At 45.6% G+C, this 27,393-nt stretch overlaps 1 protein-coding gene across 1 annotated transcript in view; it reads left to right on the top strand.

Annotated features, from left to right (window-relative positions):
- Positions 1 to 26,752, top strand: part of LOC138492064 (uncharacterized) — a 194,896-nt gene extending 168,144 nt beyond the window's left edge. Inside the window, exon 6 of the mRNA XM_069619018.1 lies at positions 19,990 to 26,752. Within this exon, the coding sequence (XP_069475119.1) occupies positions 19,990 to 20,202 (213 nt within the window). The 3' untranslated portion in view covers positions 20,203 to 26,752. The remainder of the gene's footprint in view (positions 1 to 19,989) is intronic.
- The last annotated feature ends 641 nt before the right edge of the window (positions 26,753 to 27,393 follow it).

The following is a 27,393-nucleotide window of genomic DNA, read 5'->3' as shown; positions in this document are numbered from 1 at the left end:
GTCCTCCCATCCATTTGTCTTTTACAATTGCTATCTCATCAGTTCTGTCTTCACTACCTTTCCATTTCTTTCCCTCTCTCTCCTTATGGAGAGATGCACTTGCCTGTGCCTGTTCCTTCCTTTCATCATTGTGTCTCCTCTTGTCCCGGGGGACTGCAGAGGTAATATTCTGAACCTGATCCTTCCCTCGATTCTCGTCACTACTGTATGTAGGTGACTCATATGCGGGGTTGCTGTACCCTGTGGCTGCTTTAAGCTCCTTTAATGGGTAAAGTCCCTCAGGCTTACTTCCCTCGGTTTCTGTCTCAGGTGGGGCAGGTGGCGCGGTAGGCGTCTCACCCCCCTCTCTGCATACATTTAATATCCAGTCTGCAGGTGGCTCTTCCTCCTTCGACTGTTCGAACATTTTCCACAGTTCTAGAACAGCAAGGCGTTTTTCTAGCTTCTTGCCTGAATATGTGGCATGCAAGCAAGTCATCATATGCTCCTCTTTGCTCAGCTCCTGGGGTTGAGAGCAGCTCGCCGGGCAGACCAGCTGCAGGATTGAAATCCTGCCGGTCCATCTGGGCCACAAGTGAGATATTGTTTGTTTGATTTGTTTTTACCTTTGTTCGCGCTCCGAGCGCGTGGTTATGTTTTCTCCCTCCCCCCTTCCCTTGCAGCCTCTTCCTGGTGCCCTCCTCCAGCCGCCCCCCCCTGCCCGCCCAGCCCCCCTCTGATTGGCACCATCACGTGTCCCTCTGGACTACCCGACGGCTGCTCTCCCCGCTCGCCTCTTTGCGCAGCTCCTGGGGTTGAGAGCAGCTCGCCGGGCAGACCAGCTGCAGGATTGAAATCCTGCAGGTCCATCTGGGCCACAAGTGAGATATTGTTTGTTTGATTTGTTTTTACCTTTGTTCGCGCTGCGAGCACGTGGTTGTGTTTTCCCCCTCCCCCGTCCCCTTGCAGCCTCTTCCTGGTGCCTTCCTCCAGCCCGCCTCCCTGCCCGCCCACCCCCCCTTATCTACTGACCCTCCTGGGCAGCCCCACTGCCCGGCAGCCCCCACGGCTAAGGGCCCCTCAGGCAAAGGGTGGCTCCTACAGCTGCGGCTCCCACTGTGTCTGCAGGTGTCCGCAGGGGACGCTTGGCATTGGTCCACCTTGTTAGCTCCACCTGTTTCCTCGGCCCGCCGCACCTACACCTGTTCACTTCAGTCGCATGGTGCCCTGAATTCACTTTGCCCTTCAAATAGTGGGAAACTAGGGACTTTCTCTCCCCTCGCAGGATTTTCAAACTTAGGTGGCCTCTCCACTGGGTAACTGTTATGCATTACTGTGTTCACTGTGTTCTGCATTTGTGGTAAACTAGGGCTTGTCGCTCTCTTCCTGTCTGCTTGCGCTTGTCCTGTCCTCCCCCCCCCTCTCTCCTATCCCATGGTGCTCTCTATCTCTCCTATCTTTTCTAACTGCTTCTCCATTGACTATCCTGCTCTCCTCAATAAATCTGGTAGGAAAAAGTTTAAAAAGGACATCCTGGTCTCCAACCCAGGCCTCCCTATCGCTGAAACCTACACCAATGCCTCATCTAAGGAAACTCTCACTGACATCCTCTTTTTCGTGCCTTCGCCAGACCTATGGACCCTTCATATGGTCTCTATGCTCTCTCCTTTCTCCTCTTCTCCCATTAATGGCGGCACCCGTTGGGATGTCCTCTTGGCCTCCTTCCACTCCTCTAAGGCCAACATTAATGTCTACACTAATGGGACTGTCTTGGTCCAAGGCCCTCAGGCCAACCTTCACCTCTTTGATAGACGCTTCCTGCGCCTCATCAACTTCCTTTCCTCTCCTGCTGTCCCCCCTCCTCTGTCCTCGGCTACCTTGCCTCTACCCTCACTCCCTGCCCCCTCCCTTGCTCCTTCTTCACCTCCGCAGGGTGTACCTCTGATCTGTACCCCTCCCCTGAAGTCCTTTAAAGATGGCAACCTTCTACACATTGCCACTCTTCTCTGCCGTCAAACATTCCTCTGATATCTGCCGCCTTCTTGAGGAACTGGACCTTTACATACTCGGTCTCACTGAGACATGGTTCACGGCCAGCTCTGTCACGAGCTTTGACACAATCCTACCTGACGGCTACAAGATCCTCTCCATGCCCAGGCCCAGCCGTGCTGGGGGGGTGTGGCCCTTATCTTCCCTGAGTGGATTCCTGCCACTGCTATTCCCACGCAGACCTACTCGTCTTTTGAATGTCTTGTCTGCCGACTCTCTCTCTCCTAGCCATTCCCTTACCATGGCTACTATCTATCGGCCACCTGGTCAAATTTCCTCCTTCCTCTACGAGTGGGCGGACCTCTCCTCCTCACTCCTGTCCTCAACAACTCAACTCCTCATTCTTGGAGACTTCAACATCCACCTGGATGCCTCCTGTCCACCCTCTGGACTCTTTTGCGACCTCTGCGACTCTCTCTCACTCTCTATTCTCCCGCCTGGGCCGACCCATTCTGCAGGGCACACTCTAGATGCCCTGATTTCTTCTGACCTTCCCCTCTCTGTCCCTCTCTCCACTCCTCTCTCCTGGAGTGATCACTTTCTCCTTTCTTCCCACCTCACCCTCCCTACCCCACAGACAAAGCCACCCTCATCACTGCCACCTTCCTTCTCGGTCATCTGACCCATGAAGCGTGTGTCAGTTGAAGCTTTCGCTGCCACCTTCTCGCCCACTCTTCCCCCCTCGGCTGACTCCCATCCTGAAACAGCCCTCTCCTCTCTCCACTCTGCTATATCTGATACTCTTGATATCCTTGCCCCTGTCATGAGAATCCGCCTGAAGCCCAAAGCCAAATGCAACTCCTGGTATGACTCGCATCTCGTCACCCTTAAACACAAGTGCAGGGTGGCAGAGAGGAAATGGCGTGCTTCATGTTCATCCTCTGACAAACTGGCCTGTCGCCTGCTCCAAAGGCAATACCGGCTCTCCGTTCTCACCAAGAAGAGAGCCCTTATCCAAGCCTGCATCACTGCAGCATCTAACAATTCGGCCGAACTCTTTAAAATCTGCAAGGAGCTGGCCAACCCTGCTGCAGTATCTACCTCTCCTGTCCCCTCCCAGGCCCTCTGTACGGCACTGGCCTCCCACTTCATTTCAAAAACTCAGGACATCATGTCCTCACTCTCCTCCTATCTCCTCCCCCCCTCTATTCCCTGCCCATCCTCTGGCCCTTCTGCAGCCACCCCACCTCCCCCCTTCTCTGCCTTTCCCCTTTTTTCTGCTGACAAGGTTTCGAGACAAGTCCGATCTATGAATGTCTCGTCAAAACAGGTCCACCCCTGTTCCTCCAAAACTATCAAGGACCACATCGACTCCTTGTCTCCTGCCCTTGCTGACTTCTGCAACCACTCCTTCGCCTCTGGAGTCTTCCCATCCCCTCTCAAGCACTCCCTTGTGCACCCCCTTCTTAAGAAACCCTCTTCCGACCCTTCCTGCCCAGCTAAGTATCGCCCAATCTCTATCACTCCCTTCCTGGGCAAGCTCCTGGAGAAACTGGCCATCTCCCAGCTTAATCTCCATGCTGAATCTGTTGGTAGCCTTCATGACCATCAGTCTGGCTTCAGAGCCGCCAGAAGCACGGAAACTGCTCTCCTGAACATCCGTGAGGATCTACTCTCGAACCTTGACTCTAACATTCCATGTTTTCTCATTTTGCTTGATCTCTCTTCTGCCTTTGATACTGTCAACCATACCATCCTGCTCAACCATCTCTGTGATAACCTGGGTATCACTGGTCAGGATCTGGCTTGGCTAACCTCTTTCCTCTCAAATCGACCCTCCCAGGTACAACTGGGGTCTTTCCTCTCTGACATCTTTTTCTCTACCTGTGGTGTCCCCCAGGGTTCTAACCTCTCTCCCTGGCTGTTCAACCAGTATCTGGCACTTCTTGCAATGCGCATCTCTGCTCTCTGCCCCAACTTTCAGTGCTATGCGGATGATACCCAGCTCATTTTCAGGCTACCCTCGGCCTCCTCTTCTCCTTCCCTCATCTCTGACTGTCTTTCTGCTATCCAGGAATGGTGTGCCGCCAACGACCTCTGCCTTAATGCCAGTAAGACTGAGATTCTACTCATCGGCACACCCACTCCCTCCTTCCCTGCGGCTCTCTGGCCAGCCTCTCTTGGCCCTCTTCCTACTCCTACCTGCAAGGCAATAAACCTTGGGGTCATCCTCGACTCCACACTCTCCTTCTCTCCTCACATTTCTGACGTTCCTAAGAAGTCACACTACCAGCTGCACCTCCTCAGAGGTATCCTTCCTTTCCTCTCCTTCCCCCAGAAGCTCACTGTCTCCAGAGCCCTGTTTCTCTCGAAGCTGGACTACTGTAACAGCCTCTATCTAAATCTGCCTGCCTCTACTCTCCGCCCGCTGCAACTCATCCAGAACAAGACTGCAAGACTTGTTGTTGGCCTCAAGCCCAGGGACCGTATCTCTCCAGGACTGAAATCGCTTCACTGGCTCCCTGTGGCTGCGAGGATTAAGTTCAAAACCCTCTGCATTGTCCACAAGGCCTTCTGGGGCCTTGGGCTAAAATACCTTCAACTCTCTCTTCCTAAATATCTTCCTTCTCGAGCTCTTCGCTCATCCGCCTCCAACTCCCTCAGGGTCAGCCGCTTTTCCAAGCAACGAGCTGGGGGGAGATCTCTCTCCGCAGCAGGGGCCTCCCTCTGGAACAGCCTTCCTGCCTCCCTGAAACTTGAGGAGAACCATCTCCGGTTCCGGAAGCACCTCAAAACCTTCCTTTTTGCTTCTGCTTTCTCTCCCCCTCTCCCCTGCTAAATCACTGAAACTGTACTGAATCAGCAACTGGGCCACTCACCAATCTCGGTCCTTGGCCCAGCCACTCTCCCCTGCACTGCCTCCCTGGCAACCCCTGCACTGCGGGACTGTCTCTGTATCCCTACAGCCCCCCTTCCCAGCACTTGTCTGCACTTATACTGCACTTGCCACCAGCTGGCCCTTATTATTTATCTTGTATTTTACTAATCACTTTGTACTGCACTTTCCCCTCTCCCTTTCCCCCTTTCACTTTTCCCGTCCCCCCTACCCATGCACTTGCGCGATCTGAATGACACCTGGCCTAGTAGGATCGTTTGTCTGTCCCCCCTTATTCCCCCCTCCCTGCCTCGTCACGCCTTGAAACACTTGTGTATAGGCACGTTACAAATGCCATATCATATCATATCATATCATGCTGTAAGACGGCTTTAGATAAGGACCGATTTTGTGGCCACGGCATAAACATCTTGTGGGCGGTACCCTTAACCCTCTTGGTGCTATATTTCTTATGCTTGGTTGCAAGTTTCGGCAGTTGCTTACATAAGTGTGCTAATGGTGTGATTTCTTCCATGCTTAGACCCATTCTATTGTCCTCTTATACAACACTTTTGAATGCTTCCGTGCAACTTAAACACTGGCAACAATATGAGCAAGCACCAAACACTGCAAGCTCCAATCCAATTTTTCTCGCCAAACTTTTATATCACCAATTTGCTCAAACATCAATTTGTGTGCGATTCCCCCTTGACTATAGAATCGCATAAAATCTTAATTAATTCTAAACAACAACAAAATTCCTACAAAAGAACACGTACGACAGACACTTGACAGACTAGACAGAAACAAGTATTTCTGCCTCTAATTTATACCCCGACATGGAGTTTAAACGAACCCTGTTGACAACGTTTTTAAATGTGGTGGTAGCCTAGTTGTCCCCTATTATGTGGGGCTCTGAGTTCACTTTTCTTCTGACCGCTATATTAAAGTGCAGGAATAATGTGTATCCTTTCTCTTTCTCAGGTGTCCACCCTTGTATCCTCTCTTCTCAGGTGTCTGCCCTGGTATCCTCTCTCTTCTCGGATGTCTACCCCGGTATCCTCTCTCTTCTCGGGTGTCTACCCCAGTATCTGTTGTTTATTCAATTATTCTCAAGTCATTATGCCCTTATATATATACAGTCTTCTCTACTTCTGATTATTTTATTTTTTCCACCACCTCCGTTGCCTCTTCCCTTACTTGTTCTAATGCCTATGACATTTGCCAAAGCATTCAATCTTTTCTTTCACTCACCACTCGCATCGTTCCTCTCTGGACCCTCGGGATCACTGCATCCGTTACCGCCTCCTTCAGTCTTTCGCCTGATCCGCTGCCCGTAGGAATGGAAGGGTTATGTTCTTAAAACTGGTCCCTTCAGACCCACGGCAGTTTTGGATCAAATTAAACTATCATTGTCCACGGGAAGCTTCACAGTCTACTCACCCAAATTGTGAAGGACTTGTGATATTGCTGAAGACCTAGAGTTACTTTGTGTCGACGGTCAATAGATGTCTTATTTTAATCAATAATCAATAATTGATGGTCAAAACCCTCCTCTCCGCTACCAAGTGTACAGGAGGGCGGAGCGACCTCTGACGGGCCCATTGGATCAGAGCTCACCCTCGAGTACTTTAAGACGAGATAGCTGCACCTTGAGGCGGATTGGGTGCAGGATTCTCTTACTCCAACACCAATCAATAAGGACAACTCAATGGTTTGGCAAATAGAAGTACTTTTAATGACAAGTACAGAAAACGGGGGAACATGGAATTCAACAGTGATGCGATCGCCCGTCTCGCTTCAACACCCTCATCATCATTGAGCAGCAATAGTTATAGGTAGAACTCGTCATCATTGACGTGTAACACTCAAAGTTTGTCATGCAATTCTATTGGTTGGAAAAGGTAACTTAAGTATAGGTGCTATATTTGTATATTGTAACGGAGTGTTAGGATTGGAGAACTCTTGTTGGGTGGGCGTCTACGCCCTTCCCTCTACTATCACTCATGCAAACGTCACTAATAGTACGACATCTCATTGGTTCTACTAGCTATAGGACCCTACATTATTTGGTCCATTGTGATTGGGTCGGTTACACCCATAAGCATAAATCTCCACTTTAATTAGCAGCATGCAGAATGGTCACCCAGATGCGGTGCGCCCCAAGATTCACCCTGCCTCCCCTTCCATCAATCAGTACTTTAAGGCTATGTGTCAATTAGTTGGCAGAGGATGGCCTCGAAACTGTAGTTTCTTATCAGGAAAGGTTATGGCATCCTCTGGTTTTGGGTGACATCAGACGTTGGTACCTCTCCACGCCTGGCTGGTCACATGTTAGTACACCGTGAATCTGCTTCATTTTTCTTCTATTTGCGTATTTGGTTCTCCCTTCGGCCTCGCCACCTGCCTGGGACTCCTTATCTCGACCTTCACGGGGCAGGCTGCTATGCTCTTAAGTTTCGGTTCTTCGAAGTTGCCTCTCTCCTCCCTTCCTTGGGTTAACCTTGAATTCCCAGGCATGAGCTGCTTCTTGCTAAGTTTCGCTTCTGCTCTTTCGTCTGGCTTTGTGCTGGTGTACAAATCCTGGCCTGTTTGACCCCTAGCAACCTGGGTTAATTCTGCTTTAGTATAAAGTGGCTTTGCACTTATATAATGTGCTTCATTGAGGCAGATTTATATAGTTGGCGCTTGTCGCTCTATTCTTCTACTAAGCATAGCAAGCAGTACTGTTTTCTTTGCTTCTTGCGTTCCAAGCCTATTTACAGGCGTCTTTATGGTTCTGTCTCTTTATATTTCAACATCACCTCTTCTTCTAAGTTCATTACGTCTTTATTTATAACATTTCGTCTTTGCGGGTCATCTTTTGGTTGTTATTTCGTTCATCTGTACGTCTTCTTGGGCCCTTGTCTCATCACCATTCGCCTTCGATTAAGGCCCTTTCGGTCTCTTCTGGGACCGTTTGTAAGTAGTCTTCATTTCATGTCAGCTGCTGGTACGGTTGTCTCAATGGGTACCAAGCTGCCCATGGTTGTCTGGTTATTGGCACTTCAACAGGTATTGCTCTTTTGATGGGCCCTGGGCAGAGCCCTAGTGCGGTTCTCTGCTGGTTTGTTTGCTCATCGCACGTCACATATCTCAGTGTGTATGTTCCTGGTACTTCAACATGGGCGACTGGAGTGCAGGCCATATTTGGGACCTCCTCTACACGATGCTCTGTTCTCCAGCCCTTCCTTTGTGCTTGTCTGGTCTCACTGTGCACCCCTTTTTCACCTCCTGTTTGTCTAGCCCCTTTCTGCCCCTCCTCCTTGGTATAGAATGGAGGTTCGAATATTGGATTTGAGTACCCCTCTGCTGCTTTTAATTCCTGTGTAGGGTACAGTCCGTGTGTTCCTACTGCAGCCCTTTTGCTCTCATAGTCACGAGGAGGTGGGGGAACAGAGGCCAATGGCATTTCTCCCAGGGTCTCCTGTTGGTTCAACATCCATTGATGCCTCGTCACATCCTCCCCAACATCCTGAAACATTTTTCAGAGCTCAAATATTGCCATACGACTGCTCAATGTTTCCCCTTATAAACCTCTTGCAAATGTGTGTGGAATGGTTGCTGCACATATTTGTAGAACCTACCGCCCTTTGGCCATGGTCAATTTACCTTCTGCGCTTTTCGTCCATTCCATGCTATATTTACATATCTTTACCTTATATCGCGTAAGGGCCTTACATAGGTGCTGTAGGGGAGTGCCCCCGGCACCTTTACCACAATACATTACTTTTAATACTTACTTGACCTCGAGTCGAGGTTTACGACAACTTCGCAGTTATTTTACAAAATGTGCCTTGTCATGCACAATGTCAAATTTCAAAATAACTGTTGTTTTTGGACTGTCACAAGCCTCTCTGGCTCCCAAACAACTTTCCAGGCATGCTCCGAGCACCTCCCCTGCTGCAACTCTCTGCCTCCACAGGCACACCCACCAATCTCACGCATGTGCCTTCAGCACACTGCCACAGAACAGCTTCCTCTGTCAATTTTTGATTGTGAAAACCACATTCTGCACCACCTCATGCTCTCCTAGTCCTATACCGAGACCTCCCTGGTGACGACACCTCTTGCTAAGTGAGGGAATGCTAGAAATCACTAGCAGAACTCACAGCGACATTCTCTCGATATACAGATATTTTCAAAACCCTGACACATATCCACAGCTGTCATCCTAACTCCTACCAGGGAATACCAATATTTCACATGCTCAATCTGTACCTACAGTGTCGCCTTGTAGATAAAACGCCTCCACAAGACTTAACCAGAAGAACGCCTTTCCGCAATTTAAGGTAGCTCCATTTGCTAAGCCCTATATATTGGGATACTGTCATCCATGTCCCGAGCTAAAACGCCCAATCACAGGGAATCCAATATATACATAACTTCTGTCATCCGTACCCTTAAGTCAACAGTCTTGGCTATTCACACAAACCTTTTACCTCAAGACCGAATATTCCCTAACCACAAAAATGACATCTGCTGCCGCTCCTTTCCCTACTATACTTCTGGATACTTGACAAAACTTCACGCTTCTCAACAATACCACATCGGTACTCAACAATACTACACCAATACTCAATAATGCTCCTCACCACCTCACACCCAACATTTCTTTACTGCCCCCCTCGAATTACTCTGTGACGCAGTCAATACTTACACTCCGTGATCCACTGACGCTGTTCCGCCGCCGGCTCTCCCCAATGCTGCCACACCACACTTCTGGTCTGCTGGGCTCCTCACGGACCACGGGCAGGATATTTCCAAGACAGCTCCTGAAGGCTTCCGCACAGGGTGCACTTTCTGTGTGCACTCATGCTCTGTGAGGTGCCTCACAGTCCTCTAGGCACTGCGACGGAAGAGGCGGCTCTATGCCAAACGTGTGTAGTGAACCATCCCTCTGCTACCTCTTGTTGACTAGGTATGCCAGAGAGGACCGGGTCTCACACTACGTAATCACTGTTCAGAGCACCCAGGGCCCAATGAACCCTCCCCGGCATACTTACGGAGGTCTGAGCCAAGGGAAAGTTAGAACTTTCATTTATTTTCCATAACAGACAGGGATCCTACAGGAAATAATTCTCCAGGAATCACAGCTCCTGAGCCCATGTCATGGGCTTTTGTTACATTCTGACATCACAAATCAGGGCTCTTCCCCAAAAACCTAAGAGCAAGCCTGAATGTGTGATTGGGGTGGTATCACCTATAGTTGGCACATTTAGAGGTTATTCTACTGGCCCTTGCATGTCGGTTGGCTTGCCCGACCCTTCCACCAAAAATGATCTATTACACTGTTGCAAGGTCACAGGATTACCGTTATCACTTGCCCACCGCCATTCACCCCTGGATTTGTTTGCCCGGATTGGCTGGTCTCCACAGGCCTGGGAACCAGCTCTGTTCTCAGCACTCAGTGCACCTTCGCAAGGTGATGAGAAAGACTGTGTGTTCCCTTTGCTGCTGTCAGTATTACCACTTTGCCTTTGAGAGTGCCTACAGGGTTACAACGTTGTATCATTTTGTGTCTGTTTTGCTGGGAACTGCTACTCTTCTCACCACAGGTAAATGGCCATTGTACGTTTCAGCTGCATATCAGCTATAAAAAAATTAAATAAAATAGCTGCCAGGACACAACCCTGCTCCCGCCCACGGTATGTATTTATTGGGGCTGAGAGTTGCCCTTCCATTGTCAATCTGACACGAACAGAGGTCTTCGAGTGCAGCTGAGTAATTGAAGCTAGAAGGGATGGAGGGAAAGCTGCTCTAGTTAATTTTTCCAGCAACAGTGACCTACTAAAGAAATCAAAGGCGGATTTATGCCATATAAATGGGCTGTTTAGACGTTTTAACTTGGTGTTGGATTGCTATTATTATGGTTAGGTTTATTGCTGTGCCAATACAAGGAATTGACCCCGTCTGATGTGGATCATATAGTTTATTCTTAGTGATCGATACATTAAGATCTCTCAGCATCAAATGCCAAAAATGTTTCCTAGGAACGTCTAAAAGTGCAATTGGACGATAACTATCAGGATGTTGTCGATTACCTTTTTAAAAATCGGGATTATCGTTGATTTTTTCCCGGGAGGCTGGTATCTGTTGAGAACCAATGACATCACTGAAAATGAGATGTAATATCTGTGCCCATAGATCCGGGATAGCCTTTGGAATGGTATTTGATAGGCCATCAGGGTCCGGCGCTCTCGATCTACTCAGTTTTGAGATGTAATATTTGATATCTTCACAATCAAAGTTAAGAGAGAGCTTAGTCAGTGATGTACCACTTGCTTCTACAGCCAATTGATCGTGTGAAGCATACAGTGTTGAAAAATGGTCTTTCCAGGTCTGTTCAGTGACAGCATTTATTTGCAGCGAGAGCTGTGATGTGAGCGTGGACTGATTGAGTAATTGCCATATTGCTCTCGAATTCTTATATGCTAATGCCTGTAACATGTTCTCTCCAACTTGTTGATACATGAGAGATTTTCTGGATATTACCCCATTTTTATATTCTGCTTTCAGCCATTTTATTTGCAAATAACAGTCGACTGGGGAAACATTTTTTGTAAACTTAGTTGCTTTAAGGAGAAGGGCTTTTGTTGCTTAAGTTCGTGATCGAAGAGATGTTTATGCTTGAATATCAGTTTGGTTGACCTCATCTGTACCTCTGTAAAAAGTTTGAGGGTTGCTTCATAGAGTCCATCAGACGCTAGCTCAGCTGTTTTCCCAGGTATCTTAAATGTTCGACTAATAAAAACTATATAGTTGGTCATCAGACATCTGCAAACGATTGCGGCCACTAGACACCATCTGCCGCGTACTCGAGCCTTCAAAGGATCTAATAGATGCGTTCCATCGCCAAGATAACTTCAGTTGGTCATGATCACTGACACTTTGTTGTTGAATGCTAAACTTATCAATAAGTGAGAAGGTATTACGGTCCGTATATATATAATCAATGGTGGCTTGCTGGTTTTGGCGACGCCATGTCTGTTTGGCAAGGTACTCTCCCTCTACCGCTCCATTAAGCATTAATAGTTGTCGATCTGCCATAAGCTTAGTACACATATGAACCAAGACAGTATCATGTTGGTGTTTATTGGATAGGCAATGAATATTCAAGTCACCTAGAACAAAAGTAGCTGTCACCTATGTGTCAGAAGCGATTAGGACCAACAGAGACTCGATAGCCATAAAAAAACATCATCCGAAATGGTTGCTCGGTTCCAATAAATATTTATTAAAGCTATGGTTTTGAGCCAATGGAGATTCTAACTAATTGGACATGGTGATTAGGTTTGGCACATTAGGTCAAAGTTAGGCCGGATGATAGTTTAGAGGCCACTAGCAGGCCCGCCATAGGTCTACCCTTAGATGGTTGTATAGCAGATATGATTAGGACATTGTAGTTATTCCATACTGGAATGTTCAATAACCAAGTTTCTTGCAATACAATGATATCAAATTGCCCAATGTCTCGAGGTTTGTTGTTCATAAAATGGCTGTGGCCTCGAGTATTCCAGCGAATTAATTTCAATGTACGAAGTGAGTCATTTTGTGATGGTTATGAGTCATGGGTAACTCACGTATGGTCTTCTGGTGTGTTGGAAATGAGGGAATTTCCATTTCTCTCGTGCACATGGTTTGATACATAGGTAATTCTGGAGTCTAAATTTTGACACACTAACTGATGGTTGGTGGATGTACTATTTGCTTTTTCATGTTGGAACTCTTTTTCTGAAATGTTTCATATGAAAGGGTGAAACCCAGATCAAAAATTGATTTTCTGGCTTGCCATATTAAGTTGAGAACAACGCCAGACTGGATCCACTTTCTGGCACAAGATAAGTTTGAATCATTAGGAAATTACACTTGGTCTATATCATCACAGGATAAATCCTCTAAACTCTATAGCACAGCAACGATATTAAGTATTGAGGTACGGTTCAGATCATAAAGATCATGCAGTCCCGATCTACATTGAATTGTTAACGTATGGAAGTTTTGGCCAGATTGTCCACTACTATGTTTAGTGTTTGTGCTCGGCATCTTTATTTGGTCATTATCTTTGATTAATGATTGCATAGGTAGACCCTGCTCATGACCAGTCAATCGTGAAGTGACTATTGGTGGAGAGTTTAGAACTGTGAGCAGGCACAATATTAAAAAGATGGAGATACACTGACTCTTCTATCTGGCGTATTCTCTGATCTAAAATGGACAATTTCTCCTCTCGAATTATGCTTGATTGAGGATGCAATTGCACACCACTGTTTTCAAAATGCACCTTTTTTAAGGGTTCTACAGCTTGTCTTTCTTGACTCTCTATCTCATTCAAGAGCTCATCTAAAGGTTCTTGCACTGCTTGTACACCAGGCTGCTGATTTCTAACCTGTATCGGTAAATCATTATGCCTAACCCTAATTGTGTCCAAAGCTCTTCCCCAAATGCGTGCCTTCTGATTTTTAGATTTTTCTTTTTGTACATACTTTTGTTTTAGTACTATCGTGGACATATGGGGGCACTCACTCCCAAGTTACTGCTCATACCATTGCACACCTGAGAATCAAGGTCACACGCCCCCATATCTACAACACCCAAGGAAATATTCACTATATCAAAGGGGGAGTAGGATCTTGACCTAAACCATCATCTGCATTGCACTGGGTCACATACTTAATATCACACAACCACTTCATTACTTCAGCAACAATAGTAGCAATATGAGTTCCCTCCTGGGCCACAGACTTTGGCGCTTTGGAGTCAAGTGCCGTAATTAAACCTTTTATGAAGGTCATTTTGGGAAATACCTAGGAATCTGTGCAGTTGTACGTCCCGCCCCCTCAAAGATGGTAACCTAGGACCAAGTGAGAGGCACACTCGTTTGGCCAACTCACTTGAGATGGCTGGAGCCATAAAGGGAACGTACGAAATTCAATCCACCACTGTACAGTCAATTAAGTCATCTGGGTCTATGTGCTCCAAGGAAAGAGATAACTGTGAGTTCACTACTGCAACCTCAGGCAATTGATTTTCATCTAAATTCACAGCTCCCATTAGTAAGTAATCTGATGTACTTGAACACAAAAGCGATGGTGGTGCCGAAGTAGTAGTTGGAGCAGTTAAGGGCTGGAGCGGAACTCCTTATTGCACAATACCTCTATCCTCAGTCAGCGTGACAAACATATTTGATAATGTAGCATTTGCAGACATGCTCCAGTTTGCTTTAAGGAAACCAGTCCGTTTGGTCTGTATTTTTTCCTTTGGAAGAAGCGACGGAGAGGCATGACAAGGTATCATTAACTTACACTTTACCTTCCCACTCCTTAGGTCATACACCATTTGATTCCACTTTAAAGTGAAGCACTGTTGTCTAGCGTGCTCGTGGGGAACGCCCGACTGACTCGAGGCACAAACTAAGTCCGACTCCCCTCCCTTACAACAAAACACTATGCATAAAGCAAGTGCTGATAACAAACAAGCGTCTGGAGGAAATGCTGCTGAAATGACAAAATAATAAACACAACATGTATCTAGTGAGGCTGCACCCTTACTCAGGCCATGGGCTGCAGGACAGCAAGACAGCACTCTCTTTACACTCCTTGATGCGCGTGCGCTAATGCCTGCGTGTTCACGCTATATAGCATTTCCAGGATGTGCGGGTGGGAGCTACCAATGAGCCAATAGAATAAGGGTCATGGCTCCAGCCAATCACAGTGCTTCCAACTGCAAAAGTATGCCGTATTAGCAGCGCCGTTAAGCAGCAGTATTTCTTTGAGAAGTAGTTTAAATTGAAGAATAGGACATGGGAGTCTCACAGCAAGACAGCACTCTCCTCGGACTCCACAATGCGTGCGCCATATATGGGGTTAGTGCTTCCTTTCGAAACAGGTTATCTGGTGGCTCCACCTGGGACCATCTCCTAAATGTTGCAAGTGAAATGATGTCATGCTACTGAGTTGTGAGTGAATGCTGCTAACAAAGTGTGAGTGAGTGTTAAAGGTGGTTAGGGATTGACCAGTGTGGGCTTTCTCAGCCTTGATGCCTTGGAAGGTTACTAGCACATGAGCACAATAGGGAGTGGTGAGAAGGGCCTCAGGGTGCTGCTTGTTCCAATAAGGTTAACACTCGCTGACTCCCCTGGCTACAAGCAAGGACATTAGAGCTTTCACCTTCATGCTGTATTGTATCTTTTGTCCCAATGATATGGATGGGAATCGGAGTCTCTGAATAGGCATTCCCTGCCACTGCAAGTGACGTGTGTAGGGACCGCATTTCAGATAATCCTGCACAGTAATTTGTGATGATTGTAGCTGGTTTTACTATAGATGTTATTACCTCCCTTGGCCTCTGAAGACATGTACAGGCTGTTTCCTCCTCTGTGTCAGGTGTAAACTGATGGGAATGTGACATTTCTGCAACATTTGTTTCTTTGTTTATTGAGATTGAGTTATGTCTCTCACCTGGGATTTGCTAATTGTTTCCAATGCTTGCTCAAACCTGCCTTCACATAATGACCTTGTCACTGTGCACGCGCTGTCTGATCTGTCCGGGTCTGGCACTTTTTCGCTGGCTCAGCAAGACTGAATCTTTCTCCCTACAGTGTTAAGGCTTCTCAATGGCTCCCATTCATCTAACATGGCTGCGTCCTCCATCTTGGTTTACATGCTCACTCAGTGTAGTTGTGTTCTGCATTAAGCAAGCAGTTGTATGCATTATTGTGTGATTTGCATTTTTTCATAAGAAAGATAGGGTGTATGTGATCTCTGCCCTAGTTATTGTAAGCGTGTTCTTAGTGTCTAAGAGCAGTTTGGCCTAAGTGCCTGTGCAGCCTGTATAGCTTTGTGCAGGGATGCATGTGCTTCATGTCTAACACATCTATGTGTGGGTGTGTCTGTGTGTGTGTTCCATCATGTTGCCTCTTCATGATTACAACTCAACTCATTTAGTTGTCCCATCGCCAGCAGGTTCATTGCTTCGGTGATGCCATCCAGTTATGGTCTGTGGGGCTGCTTCAGTCAGTGGCGTCTGTCGCCTTGGCAGTAATCTGGTGGGGGGAATAGACGCCAGTAGCGATATGCACCATTGATATCTGTCACGCGAAACAGGGGTCAGGGGGCTCGTGCACTCCACCTCTCTACAATGCTCAGTCCCTTGAGGAAGAGGCTGCCATTTCAGATATTCTGCCTCTGCCTTTGGAACTGTGTTTGTTGCCCCTTCTCTGGTGGTCGGTCACTTCTGATCCTCTTGCAGACCTTTCTGCCACAGTCACTGTCTAATCACCACAAAAAGGGCAAACAGTGACAGCAAAGAACAGAGCAGCAGGGAAATATCATGTTATAGCAGCTTCTGGCCACACCCACATCAGTACACATTCTACATTGATATTTCAGCTGATTATTTTTCTAACATGAAAACAGATATTTCAAATGCTCTCAAGTCCAGCTGCTTTTGCTATTGTATGTCCTATTCTTTTAATATTTGTTGTTTGTCTTCATTCATTTTGCTAGTTAATCCATGTTTAATGTATTTGGTCAACCATTTTTAATGCAATGATGTTTTTGGATCATTTCATTATTGAAGTGTGCACAGTCTGCCAGTGTAGATTTTAGGCAGATTGTTTTTCCCTTTCTTTACATAGGTTGTCGCACGTATCTTAGGTAGTGTGACAAGGTCAATACCATGATCTTGTCAAGAGGAGATGCAAACCCCTCTTAGTCTGAGGTGGAGGCCGACCAGAGAGGTATTCAGAGGCAATCATAGCCAGAGGGGGAAAGTGGCTGCCAGGTGGGCCTCATTTCCTATCCCCTCCCCAAGTGACAACCTATGTGTATGCAGTACCAATTTGCATCTCCCCATGCCTCCTAGCCAAAGTGGCCAACATCTCTTTTATTTCTTCAGAGATGGCAAAGAAATGGTAGTCAGGGGAGAAGACCAACGCATAACAGCTATCCATCAGCACCCCCGTACAAACCCATGTCCAGTGGGAGAAAGAGAGCAAGCAGAAAGTGAGCAAGAGCTCTGGTATATCCACCCTAAGCCCTACATATCTAGCTTGCTAAAAGACCCAAGAGAAAGGGAGAAACTGAATGAGGAGCCAGAGCTCCTACCCAGCGGTTAAAGATGCTGCGCACCAAACGCCAGCCTCAGCCTGAGCTGCAGAGACCGGGACGGCAGCACTAAACCACCAGGGGCCGCAAATAAAAACTGTACTCATCTTAAGGGGAAGTGAGCTGCGGTCCCCTTAACAAACTTGGGCACTATGCAACCGGGCCCTCACAGCGGCCCCAAGTGGAGAAAAGGGGCTGGACTTAACATACTCTTTAAAGATTTCTGTAACAATCATCCCTCCCTGTTAGGAAAGACAGGGCCAGATTGGACAGAGCCAAATGACCAACCAGAAAATCGGGGAGAGGGCTACAAGAATCCTCAGAAAGCAGAAAGTTATGGGTTGTTTGGATGAGGACAGAGAAGGAATAGGTGGAAGACCAAGACACCCGCATGAGGAAGGAAGGGGGAGGCGATTTTTGGAGCAGAAGATATATTGGTTAGTGAATGTTCTGTTGTGTTGATTTATGCCGCACACTGCTGCCATTTCCATGATCTCTAGGCGCTCTGTGCAAGTGGTACTGAGTTGCAAGTGTGCATAAAAGGCCAACAAGTGTGATTAGGTGAGAGAAGTGTAAGGAGTGAATGCAAGAGTGAAAGAGTATGATTGAGAAGGTGGGGCGGAGTATTAGTAGCATGGAGGAGGAAGTAGTAGTGTGGAGTACGGAGTAGTAGACAGCAGCGGTCAGTCTTTTATATATGAACCCGGGGAATAGGGATGTCTGGGCTAGGGAGGATTATTGGTGCTTTGTAGATCAGAGCAAAATGGACAGCACTAGTGCCCTGAGAACCATGCAATAAAAACCCATGGGCTGTCTCTGAGGCGCAGGACGATGCCTGGGCCATCTGTGACAGTGCATAACTCTCTACGGAAGTCTCTGCACTGGGAACTGAGCATGTGCACAGCCCAGCTTCCGCTTACAGACCCTGCTCTACTAGAATTCCACCAAAGCTGGGCCCTCTGTCCCCTAATGAAGTAACAGATGTCGCAACCATTTTGTTCCACAGCCAAATTCTGAGGCTGCCTGAAAAAGTATATATGGTTCACGGTTAGCAACGATTTCATGCTAAGGTGTTCAGAAAAATTAAACGAGCACCAAACTCAGCAGACATGCATTATTTACTTAGTGATTCAAACATACAAGAACTGTATCACCGACATAGTTATCTACTGTAAAGAGTTGTTGTTATTCTTATGTTTCAACATGCTCTTTAATTTTATGCAAAGCAAATAAGAACAATCATTGATGCTATGTGTCCCCTTCCTCACAGGGGCATTTTGAAGGAGTAAACATGAGGGTACCAGACTGTTAATTTTGGAAAATTCTATCTGAAAATAGTTTATAATATTTGTCTAGATTTTGATAATGTGGGTTGCTTAGTAAGGTAGTATACCATTCTTGTTATGACGACAATACATAATGGAAGTGATCATTAGAAATGAACACTGTACACTTGTAAAAAGGAGGCAGTTGACATGGCTAGTACAATTAAAAAATGCCCTGTTTGCCAGTATCTTCTTTTGTCGACAACACACTCCATTTTGCTCTTTTCCTTTTTAATCCCCAAAATGCATTTTTGTCTTTGATCACCAACAACGGGAGGGCATGCCTGATATCTTTGGATCATGGTTGACGTTTACTGCTGCTTTTTCCCAATACACCTCTAAGATTTCCTTTAACAACTGTCTTCCAAACGTGCTTACAGTGTTCAAAACACTCTTTTTATTCAGAACCAACGGTGCTATAGCCTTCACCTTCTGGTCTACCCATGAACTGAAGCCACAAAATCACAAACATTTCTATTTTTGAACCTTCTCTACCTTTATGTTTCCAGGGTTAAGACCCCTTCATTAGGTCAACTCTCTCAATTGCCAAGATTTTGGTTGTCATATTATTTACTATATGTTTCCTGGTGTAGCAGAATATTTGGCAGCCACCCAGCAGAACTCATAGACCAACTGGTGTTGGGGATCAAAAAACTGGATCTTCCCCAAAGAGCAAGGCAGAGATGGGAGGGGGGTATCTCAGTTCCACACTATATGTGCCTCAGGTATTTTCCACATCAACACCATACAAACATCTCTTGCCTCAGAGGTAGCTTCGTACTGAGTGTTGAGGGATGAGGGCGATCACTATGTAGTAAATAGAAGGCAGAAGGTGCTCCTTGACAAGTCTATAAAATGTTTTAAAAGTATCCTCGAGTAGCTCCATTATGCGGTGACCATATAAAGAAACTCAGCCTTTGGACTTGTTTCTCCTTATGTTTCCACACATCCATGGTTACTCGTTCTCTCCTTATAACATACGTAAAAGGGCATGCTTGCCCATTTGTAATGATATTTGGTGTTTTGATGAAATTTACTAAGCACTCAACATTTGCCCTTGTGGTTTTATATCACAACATCAGAACCATTTGCAAGCATTATAATACCCTTAAACAAAGTTACCTTTTATGTATCAAATGTAAGTATGTTATTATTAAAACAGATTCTCACATTGGCATGGCGTGATTGGCAATACTAGCTTGACATCCTCTTAAAATTGCTGTCCATTATGTACCTGCATAGCTTACATCAAGCATGAGCAACCTGTAGCGTCTCAGGTATATTGCCCTATGACTCCTGAGATCCCTCACCATAGACTATAGAGTCTAGGGCTGATAGGAGATATATTCCCAAAACATCTGGAGAGCTCAAGGCTGTCTATTCCTGAAAGACTCATTTCTACCAGCCTTCTTTCCTGTCCTTCACTCGGTCTTGCAAATGCATGACACTATATTATGCAGAGCCTGTAGTATCTCACCTCAATGCCATGTGCTAAACTGTTTGTATCCATCTATTCAAATGTACCTTTATCTATCTATCTTTGCATCTATCTGGCTCTATCCATCTCTCTCTCTCACTCTCTCTTTGTCTCTCCCTCTATCCATCTATATACATAGATGCACTTTTAACGTAAGTTTTCCTTAACAATACATGTACCTTTTTCTATCTCCCTCAGGAACCGAATGCAAACGATCTTCAAACAATTGAAGACTCCGAAAAGCGCTTCATTTTCTGGCAGGATATTGAAAACGGAGCATGCAGCTTTGAATCTGAACTGCATCAGAATTATTACATCTCCACCAGCATGAGTGACGAGGGCAGACAAGTAAAGCTGCTAACCGACCCCGAGCGCCAGTCAGCCATCTCCGAATTCAAGGTGATTCAATAGAGGACATTCTCCAATTCCAGAACCAATTCTTTTCATCACACTTGAACATGCTCAGGAACTGTTCCCCTCCCTTTTCCACCTCTAACGCCACCTCATGCTACTTGGTCAACATGGTACTGCACAAGCAAATTCCCCCTACGCCCTTATTGCTACTAACAGTGTCTTCATCCTGGCGGCCGATTCTACCATACCTTGTGATTCTACTGAATGAAGTCTGCTATCATCAAAAGCCTCTTTAGTGCAAGACCTATACTGAACCCAGCAACAACTCTGTCAAATCATTCCAGTCCCCCTACAGTAAACCAACTAAAAGGCCAAAACATATGTCTTCCTGTGAATTAGAGACTGCTCTAAACAAATCCATATCACCCTTTGATACCATTCACACATTCCCGAAACCTAAAAGCACTGAGGTCACAAGGCCTTGTCCCTAGACTTCTGAATCCTACTAAGAATCTTCAAGGAGGGTGGCATCCAATGAGACTTTACCACACAACCGCGCCCATTACCCTGTCAGACCTCCACTCCTCCCCTCAACTCTCAACTGATTTATTCCTCACCCTGTGAAGCTTTCCTCCTCACACCAGAAGCCACCCTACATGCCATGTGGCCCTTGCCAGTTAGCCAAGGACTGTGTTAACTTCTTGGCTCATTACCCACAGAAATGAGCTATTGCTTGATTGGCAACGGCCCCTTTTCCAAAACCTTCAAACACTCCATATCATCACTATACCGGAAATAGCAATTCATGAAACTAGCTGTGCTCAGAAACTATTGCCCCAATTCTGGGCTTTCCTGAGCACCCTAGAAAACGTTAATGGTGGTTCTAGGACAGCTCTTACTATATTGGAAAAGTCGCTGCATCATCTGCTGGCCTCCCTAGCAGCTGCCATATGACCTCCAATTACGCTGCTACTACCTTTTATTAGATATTATTGCAAATGCAAATTCCTTTGTCCTATCAGCCAGGATTGTGTACTTCTAATTTAAAGGAAACTAAAACATAAATATTTAAATCCGACAAGCTAAAGCTGTGAATGTGCCCTCTTGCTGCAAAAGCTACTGAAAAATACCCAAGACGATGGGCAACACCAAAACGGAATAAGCAATCACTTCCATGCTGTCTCCTCAGATGGCATCTGGACAGGCGGCGCAGAACATAGTGGCCAGATTTACCCCACAGTGGTTGAGTGCTTCTAATACAAAATCCTATCAATTCTGCATGGGTACTGGCCACAATTACTAATGCCAACGATACTATTATGCCCTGGGCATGTGCACGTGCTTCCTCCTCGTCCTCATCCCCTTGAGGGAAATTGTCTGGCAGATAATTCCACATTGGCACATTCACCATAGAACCAATCCATATAATAATCCCACTTCTCCTCAATGCTCACAAAAAAGATCCAGTAGGTAATCCCTGCTGCTCTACAGTTACCTCAGCACCAATCCATGGATAATTTCACAGCTCCTCATTCATGACACAAACTATGTAGCAGATAACCTCCCCACTCCACAGTCCCTATACAACCAATTCATCAGATGATCACACCACTCCACAGTCCCTATACAACAAATTCATCAGATGATCCCACCACTCCACAGTCCCTATACAACAAATTCATCAGATGATCCCACCACTCCACAGTCACTACAACACCAATCCATCCAATAATCCCACAGCTCCAGAGTGCCTGGAGACCAATTCCATTGGTGATGGTGAGCGGTACAAATACTTTAACATTAACGTTAACTACATAATCAATCCATCAGATAATCCCACCACTCCACAGTCACTACAGATTCAATCCATCATATGATTCTACCACTCCAAAATCACTACATAACTAATGCGTCAGATTATCCCACCATTCTACAGCCACTACTTCGCCAGTCCATCAGATGATCGCACCACTCCACAGTCACGGTAGCACCAATCCATCCACTAATCCCACAGCTCCACAGTCATTGCAGAATCAATCCATCAGATAATCCCACCACTCCACTGTCACTACAGAATCAATGCATCAGATGATCCCACCACTCCACAGTCGCTACTGAGCCAGTGCATCAGATGATCTCATCACTCCACAGTCACTATAGCACCAATCCATCCAATGATGCCACAGCTCCAGTCACCACAGAATCAATCCATCAAATAATCCCACCACTCTCGTCACTACAGAATCAATCCATCAAATGATTCCAGCACTCCACAGTCACTACATAACCAATGCATCAGATGATCCCACCACTCCACAGTCACGACATACTCAATGCATCAGATGATCCCATCACTCCACAGTCACGACATACCCAATGCATCAGATGATCCCACCACTCCACAGTCATTTCATACCCAATGCATCAGATGATCCCACCACTCCACAGTCAGGACATAGCCAGTGCATCAGATGATCCCACCACTCCACAGTCAGGACATAGCCAGTGCATCAGATGATCCCACCACTTCACAGTCAGGACATAGCCAGTGCATCGGATGATTCCACCACTTTTCACTTTCTCCACCGTTATGGGATTTCTGACCAAGAGCCTGTTATTACAAGATACCTGATGTATAAAGGAATCTGCACTGGAGGTTGAATACATGTCTGGAATATGATTGTTGCCACGAATACAAGCACAGAGCTCTGCCTGGCATTTCTGCTTTTTAATAATGACACCTAGGCAACTATGTATCTCGTGCCGTTTGTTCAAGAGGGCCATTTCCTTTGCACAAGAATGCTAACGTTACTCTTTAGCTGTTCTTGCACCTGCCTCAGTGCTTTGAAAACGTGTAATAGACCAGAATGACAGCACTCATTCAATGTTTTAAAGTGTTTCCTTTGTAAAAAGTCACATCAACCAACTTGTTTCAAGAGTCTGCCATAAGCTACCAGTACTGGTTGCAGCCAGTGCCGCAGTCAGCCCTCTGCACAGCAACTGCAGGCATAGCCACAGCCTATGCACTCAGGGGTATCTCTAGACCTGAATACAATGGGGTAGGGGCACATCTTGGGCACAAAAAGAACTAGCACAGCAACTGACCAATAATGATCAGGAGTTCAGTTTTGTTTTTAGTAAGCATCTTTTACCAAGCCGTTTTCATTTTTTAAAAAGATGACATTCAATACGAGAAATGGCCAACATCAAGTTATTGGTCATTCTAGCATGGCCAGTTACCATTAACCGATGCAAAACGGCCAGCAAAGAACCGCTCGAAGAGATAGGGTCTTACAAGTTTTTTCGTGTTCGTTTTCCACTTGAAACATATTTTTCGCACATTTGTAATGCCGCAGCTTTAAATCTATTCATGAACAAGTCAAAAAGAGAAATGACCAGTCTCCAAAGACTCCCCTCTCTTGCCTCTAATCAGGTGCCTTCAAGCTCAGCGTGCCAGGGATGGATTGCAGCTCAACCAACACATGGCATGAGGCCCGTCACTGGTTTTCCTTGGTAGCCTTGCTGCTAAAACTGCCCACTGAGTGCTTTTGGCGAGTCTTTGGGCAGCCAAATAACTGTTAACCATGTACCCTATTGTTGCACATTTGGCTGTTAATTAACGTTTATTATAATAATAATAATAATATATCGTTTAATTCCAGGTTCCTCACACTTCAAAGGGCCATAATTATAAGTATTAATATTATCCAATTTATTGGTTCTCAATTTACCAGCATCATAGGCATGTAGACATTGTGTTGCACCTGTCAGGATGTAGCGCTATGAGGGAAAATAGAACTTAGAAGACACAGTTAACTCTCTGAGTTAGCTGAAAATTGATTGGATGACTGCAAATATTGGCGCCAATTCAATATGGACAGAGTTGGTAAAAGTTGAATTCTCTTCCTGATGTCTCCAGACCTGACAGCCTTTTGCCTGTTGTTGTTGGGCGTGCATAGTGCTTGATACATTTTAGTGCAGAGATACCTCTTTCTTGAGAAGCGCTATAGTCAAGTGATAAGGTGAGGCAGCGTATGGAAGAGGGAGGCATGCCAACTCCCGGATCATGTGAAGCGCAATAGCGACAGCTGCTTCATTCCTCTCTGGAGTGGCAAGTGCTTGCGCCCGGCCATTCCCCAAACTAGGAAGACCATAGCAGCAATACGCAGCCATTCGTTTTCATTTCTTATAATTGAGAACATTTTCCAAGATGGGATTTAAAGATGGGTTTGCTTCCAGCAAATGCTGCAGTCCTGCAATTGCACTTGGGGGGAAAAAGAAGGCACTGGCCTCTTTTACTCTCGGATCTTTCTCTCCTTCTTCACTATGTTTATTCCATTTTCTCTGCTCAGCAAATGTGCTTCTTTCCAGTTTATTGCTGTTGCCAAAAGTGCGGCGAAGCCGCAGGAACAGGGACGTCACTGCACACTTCTTCAGAATCTGGTTTGATTGTTTGCTCAAGAAGTGCATCAGATCCTGAGTCTACATCTGTTGCTTGTAGCATGTTGGACACAAGTTTGTGTCCATTTCACTCATTTCCAACTTAAAAAGGTCTCCATAGTGTTCCTTAATGGGTTAAAATAGATGTTAAGAACCACACAGCATTTAAAATGTTTACATCTAATATCCCACCACTTTAGCTTTACTGCAAGTGTACTAGGGTTATTGCCCAACACATGTTCCATTTGTACCATATTATTAACTTTTAATGCGCACAAGAGCCCACCAATAGGGCGATCCTTCAATCCTCTGATGGCAGGCGTATGACATATAGTTAAACCATTCAGCATAGGTCCATCCATAGCCATGTTTCTTGCAAACAAATTAAATCAAAGGAAGGTCACAACCCCCCTTTTTCAATCAAGTGACGAAACCCTTGTGTGTTCCATGGTAAAATCTTAATGTCAACGTTATTTAGACTTCAATTTACCAGATGGTTATTTTTAGTATGTAAGGCATTCACAATCTGGGCCCAATCATGCCAAACCATTCTTTGATTTGAACAAGACCCTTTAAAATAATTTGCCAAATGTTGATCTTGAGTTTGACCAATGATAACATTCACTAATAATGGTTTGCGAACAAAAGTTAGTGACTGACGGCACCCAGGTTCAAAAGTGTGCACACTTTCCACTTTCCCTGGGAGGCAGGATCTCTGCTTGAGATGGTAGCAACACAGCCATTGCTGTATTTTCTGAAGGATCCTGTTGTCCTTTCTAAATCAGTCCTCACTCTCGCTATGATCCTGTTCACTTCATAAGGGCGTTCCACACCCCTACCGTCACTTCTAGCGTTCTAAGACGACCTGATGGAACAGGGGGTTATCTGCCCCTCAACAGTATTTCATAATGGCACACATCCAGCATACTCCTCTTCCTGACTGGAAATGAGCAAACTAGAAGTATATTTGCGGGTGGAATGCCCTACTATTGCCCAACGGAATGTTAGTGCCATGCTACTGAATTAACCAGCAAATTATTCTCGAAAATGTAGTCCGGCTATCAGCTGGCTTATGCTGTAGCATGCTCGCTTTAGGATGAGTGAAATGCACTACCCATTGTCTGTGAATAATAAAATACAGTCAAACCCCTCATTGAGTCTTAGAAAGAATTAGGATATTGTGCACACAATGTTGGACAGAGGAATAGTGACACTAGGGCAATTATTCCCAGGTGGACAATTTGTCATATGCATGGGGTACACATAGGAGGCAACTATCCTTAATGTATGTTAAAGTGATAGATGTGATGCCGGGAGTCATAGGGAAATGGAATTTACTAAAATGCCAAGGGTTGTTGAGTGGAAAATGGAAGGCAACCTGCCAGATGTCAAAAGAAATGTGTATGTCTCTCATTCTGGACCTGACTTATAATTGGTGCCCTTGTGAGATCCATTGTCACACCTCACCAAATGTACACATGTGACATGAAGGAGTCTGCCTGCAATGTTCTTTTCCTAGAACCAACTTTGATCCTATGCCAGGAGCATCTACAATGGTGTGTCAATTTTGTGACAAAATGTGTACTATAGTTTCCCCGACAATGGATCGATCACTGAAATTCTCAATAGATTTATGCTTTCTGGGGATGCATATTATCAGACCAAAATGCACAGGACATGTGTAGCACTTGTCATGGTCATACACTAGTGAGGAGGGGATTGCTGCTCCTAGTCATTTGGGACTACAACTCCCACAATCCCTCAGCATTGACTATGTTTTAAACATCAGGAGAGCCAAAGGGTGCAGCCGCCTGCATTAAGTGGCGGTGTTGCAATCTAGTCAGGTATAATGAGATGGAGGATGCTTGGAACGCCATGGCATGCCTGTCAGAAGAAACTCCCCAGGATATCTGCTGGAACCACTTCTTTTTAACCAACAGAGCAGGTAGATTTTCTGATCATGTAAAAGCTTGCCATGAGGAATGCATCATTCTCTACTGCATGTCCCACTGTATAATACTCAATTCGCTATAACTTCACTTGGTGAATATTAATGCCTAGATGATTTGTCCCACGTGATGTTTTGTTGATTTGACAGCTGAATGTATTTCATGGCATGAAATGAACCCGCATAAGAAAGAATATTAAAAAATAACTTGTCACGGAATCAAGTCTGAGTCCATGGATTGTTGAGCGCTTGTCCTGCTTCTGCCTGTGCTGTGCCTATTCCACGTGATTGAAGCTTGCACATCTGCTGCCAGTGCTGTAACTAACCATATGTAAAAAAGCTCACACGCATGTTGCCCTGGGTGGAGTTAACATCATTGTTTCTAGGCGAGGGGTGGACACTTGCAAAGACCCTGCCTGCGCTGGACTGAACATTCTTTTTTCTTGGTCGTGGCCCCCCACTCCTAGACACTCACTAAAGGTCTAAGCTTGTACAAAATGTGAAATCCCAACATTACACAATGGACGTGATAACATTTTATTCTATGCAAATGGTATAGTGCATATGTGTAATATAGCATTTATTTTACTTTTCTGTTACGGCTGCATGGCACTCATTTGTAAGTAAATTACACCAGACAACATTTTACTGGGACTTCAACTCATAGAATGCACTTGATTGGTTGATTGAGAGCACAGAGCGAACAAAGTGGCCACGTGGTTACATTGAGTCATCCGTCACACTAAGCTGTATGCAAACACTTTTTTACTCAAGTGGGTCATAAAATAAAGGCGGAGTGAGGAAGTGGTGTTATTACATTAATGAATCAGTCTCATAAGTACATTAAAAAAACAACACCC

Source organism: Ambystoma mexicanum, chromosome 10, assembly GCF_040938575.1.
Source record: "Ambystoma mexicanum isolate Mex_15411 chromosome 10, UKY_AmexF1_1, whole genome shotgun sequence".
In the NCBI taxonomy this organism is placed as follows: domain Eukaryota; kingdom Metazoa; phylum Chordata; class Amphibia; order Caudata; family Ambystomatidae; genus Ambystoma; species Ambystoma mexicanum.
This window is presented reverse-complemented; position numbering and strand designations above follow the sequence as displayed.